The following is a 3,230-nucleotide window of genomic DNA, read 5'->3' as shown; positions in this document are numbered from 1 at the left end:
GGGCCAAGGGCAGGGAAGGAGACTCACGCTGGCAGTGTGCCAGGCACAGGGGCTGTGCGTGCCCACATGGCCACAGCAGAGGGGCCTCCCAGGACGCAGGGCTGCCCAGCCTCCTCCTGGCGTCCCACCGCCCCCTGAGCGGTGCCTGTGGCCTCGGAGGTCCTGGCCCCCGGCCTGACCGCCTCTCTGTGCCCACAGCCGCTTGTGATGCTGCCGTCCCCCATCGCCCCGTGGCCCCACGATGACCCACAGCCCCGCGACAAGCGAGGACGAGGAACGCCACAGTGCCAGCGAGTGTCCCGAGGGGGGCTCGGAGTCCGACAGCTCCCCAGACGGGCCAGGACGAGGCCCCCGGGGGACCCGGGGCCGGGGCAGTGGGGCACCTGGTAGCCTGGCCTCAGTCAGAGGCCTCCAGGGCCGCTCCATGTCTGTGCCCGACGACGCCCACTTCAGCATGATGGTCTTCAGGATTGGCATCCCGGACCTGCACCAGACGGTGAGCGACCACGCGCCGGCCGCCCGGAGGGGCACAGGGCCTGCACAGGCTCGAGGCCTCCCAGGAAGCCCCCACTCCCATTTCCAGGCCGGGGTGCTTCCCCATGTCCTTCCGTCCTCAGACCACCACCCCCAGCCCTAGCTGTCCGCTCCCTTCTCAGCCCACGGGGGCTCCTCCCGGCACTTGCGGACTGACCCCCGCCGGACTGTGCCCTTCCTCCAGAAATGCCTGCGCTTCAACCCCGACGCCACCATCTGGACCGCCAAGCAGCAGGTACTCTGTGCCCTGAGTGAGAGCCTGCAGGACGTCCTCAACTACGGCCTGTTCCAGCCCGCCACCTCGGGCCGCGACGCCAACTTCCTGGAGGAGGAGAGGCTGCTACGGGAATACCCCCAGTCCTTCGAGAAGGGGGTGCCCTACCTGGAGGTGAGGCCACAGCCTTCCAGACCCCTCCACTGACAGCCTGCCCTGCCCCCTTTTATGGAAGTCAAGGCCTTGGCCAGGGAAGCCCCATGGACTATGCGGAATCTGAAAACTGCGGGAAGAGCAGGCCCACGTTCAAGTGTCCACTAGCAAGGCCTCTGATCAGCCACAAAAGCTTAGAGTTACTTAAACTTCTTGCCCATCAAACTGGGCGAGGATTCTCAATTGCAGTAGGCATTCTAGAACATTCCCTGTGGGGTCCAGACTCCTCTCCCTTCAAGGTGGGGTGGCAGCACACACACTGCTGTGACCCCGCACTCTCCAAAAAGCCAGCTGTGCCCTGGGCTCCCCCTGCCAAGGCTCAGGGCTCTGTCCACTTCAGCCCTGAGCTGAGACCCCGAGCCCCTACCAAAGCCTCCTCCCCAGGCACTGATTCCTGCCTCCGTCTCTCCCTCCCCATCCCCACCGCTCAGTTCCGATACAAGACCCGCGTTTACAAACAGACCAACCTGGACGAGAAGCAGCTGGCCAAGCTGCACACAAAGGTGAGCGGCCTCCACCGGCCTCGACCCCTGTGCCCCTCCACCTGAAGCCTCTCCAACCACCTCTGCTCCCACAGACACCCCTCCACATTCCCCACCCCTCTACGCCTCTGCCAGCCTCTTCCACTTAATTTGGGATGGCTCTTCTCACTTGGGGCAAGCCCAGCGCCCCCCATGCTCCTCCTAGGGACCTGTCCTCACTTCTCTCTCTGCCCCTCACCCCTCTGTCCAGACCCATGCCGTTACCACTGGCCCCTGGAACTCCCCGAGTTCCCATGGACTCTGGGCCCCTTTCCTGCTCCCCACCCTGGCCTTGCTCGAGGACCCTGACGCCTGGACACTTCTGCCTAGGGACTGTTTCGTAGACTCCCTGCCACCCCCCGACCCCACATCCCCACTCTCTGCCAAGGCCGGGCAGCGCCTGCTCCCCCGACCCGTCCTGCCTTGGTAACTTGCCCTCCAGTCCCCGCACCCTTGTCTCCTGCATCTCCCCTGGCCACCCAAGGGCTATGAAGTTGTGGGGTGGCTTTGGTCTGAGGTAAAGGATTCTTTATTCTTTTTTTTTTTTTTGGAGAGATTTTCACTGTAGGGCGCGTGCGCTCTGCAGCTTGAGTCCTGGACCGCCCGACTTGAAGATCATGCTGCCCAAAATCCCAGGAGGAGAATGGAGGAGAAGGGATCGTGGCGTGGCCATCCCCCTGGAGGGTGAGTCCGCGCTTTCCCTTTGTCTCTCTCTGTCTCTCTTCAGCAAGTGTGTGAGTACATGCCCCACGGCAAAAACAAACAAAACAAAGCCAAAAACTTACATAAATAATAAACATCTTTAAACTAAATTGCCATAGCTTTGTTTATTCCCTCCCTGTCTATAAAACCAATCTCTGCTATGTAACTCTGTGGAACACTTACTCTGGGTTTTATTATTATTATTACTTAATTTGACCAAAGAGAGAGGGAAAGTAAGAAAGCAAACCTCCAGGTCTGGGACTTGAACCACAGTCAGCCATGTGGAAGTCCAGCACCTTAACCACTATGCCACCTGCCAGCCCCTAAAAGATTTTTTTACAAGATTTTTGTATAAGGCATGTGCACTCTCTAGAGAGATAGAGACAGAAAGCCAGAAATCCCCCCAAGAGGTATGGCCACGCAGCAGTCCCTTCTCCTTCATTCTCCTCTTGGGATTTTGGATCCTCTTGGGATTTTGGACACGCACGCACACGTGCCCTGTGTGAGTTTGAAGTCACCAGATCTGGGACTTGAACTACAGTTAACCACATGGGAGTCCAACAATGTAACCATTATGCCATCTGCTGGTCCCACCCCGGAAGGATTTTGACACCTGGGAAGAAAACCCCTGCCGCCGCTTCCTCTGCCTCCTCCCCTCCACACCAGGCCTTGGGCTCCTCCCTCCAGGCCTGAGCTGTCCAGTCACATGGCGTTCAGCGTGGCAGGTCTGAAGGGAGGCGTGCCGTGAATATAAAGTACATACTGAAGCTTGAAATCTTAGCTCCGAGAAAAATTGTATTAGCAATTGTCATATGGATTAACTGCTGAAACAGAAATACTGTAGATATATCAGTTAAAGAAAGTGTCTCAGGAGGCTGGCAGGTGGCATGGTGGTTAAGGGCACTGGACTCCCACATGGCCAACTGTGGTTCAAGTCCGGGACCTGGCAACTTGCTTTCTCACTTTCTCTCTCTCTCTCTCTTTCTGTCCCTCTTTGGTCAAATTTAAATAAATAAAGTTAAATAAAATAATTCTTTAATTTTTTT

The 3,230-nt window shown here is 57.8% G+C and overlaps 1 protein-coding gene across 1 annotated transcript in view; it reads left to right on the top strand.

Moving 5' to 3' along the window:
* The first annotated feature begins 214 nt into the window (after positions 1-214).
* Positions 215-3,230, top strand: part of SHANK1 (SH3 and multiple ankyrin repeat domains 1) — a 57,085-nt gene continuing 54,069 nt past the window's right edge. Inside the window, 3 exon segments of the mRNA XM_006144690.1 lie at positions 215-496; positions 719-922; positions 1,393-1,464. Coding sequence (XP_006144752.1) covers positions 242-496; positions 719-922; positions 1,393-1,464 — 531 coding nt within the window. The 5' untranslated portion in view covers positions 215-241.

Source organism: Tupaia chinensis, unplaced genomic scaffold, assembly GCF_000334495.1.
Source record: "Tupaia chinensis unplaced genomic scaffold, TupChi_1.0 Scaffold000129_1, whole genome shotgun sequence".
Taxonomy (NCBI): Eukaryota; Metazoa; Chordata; class Mammalia; order Scandentia; family Tupaiidae; genus Tupaia; species Tupaia belangeri.
This window is presented reverse-complemented; position numbering and strand designations above follow the sequence as displayed.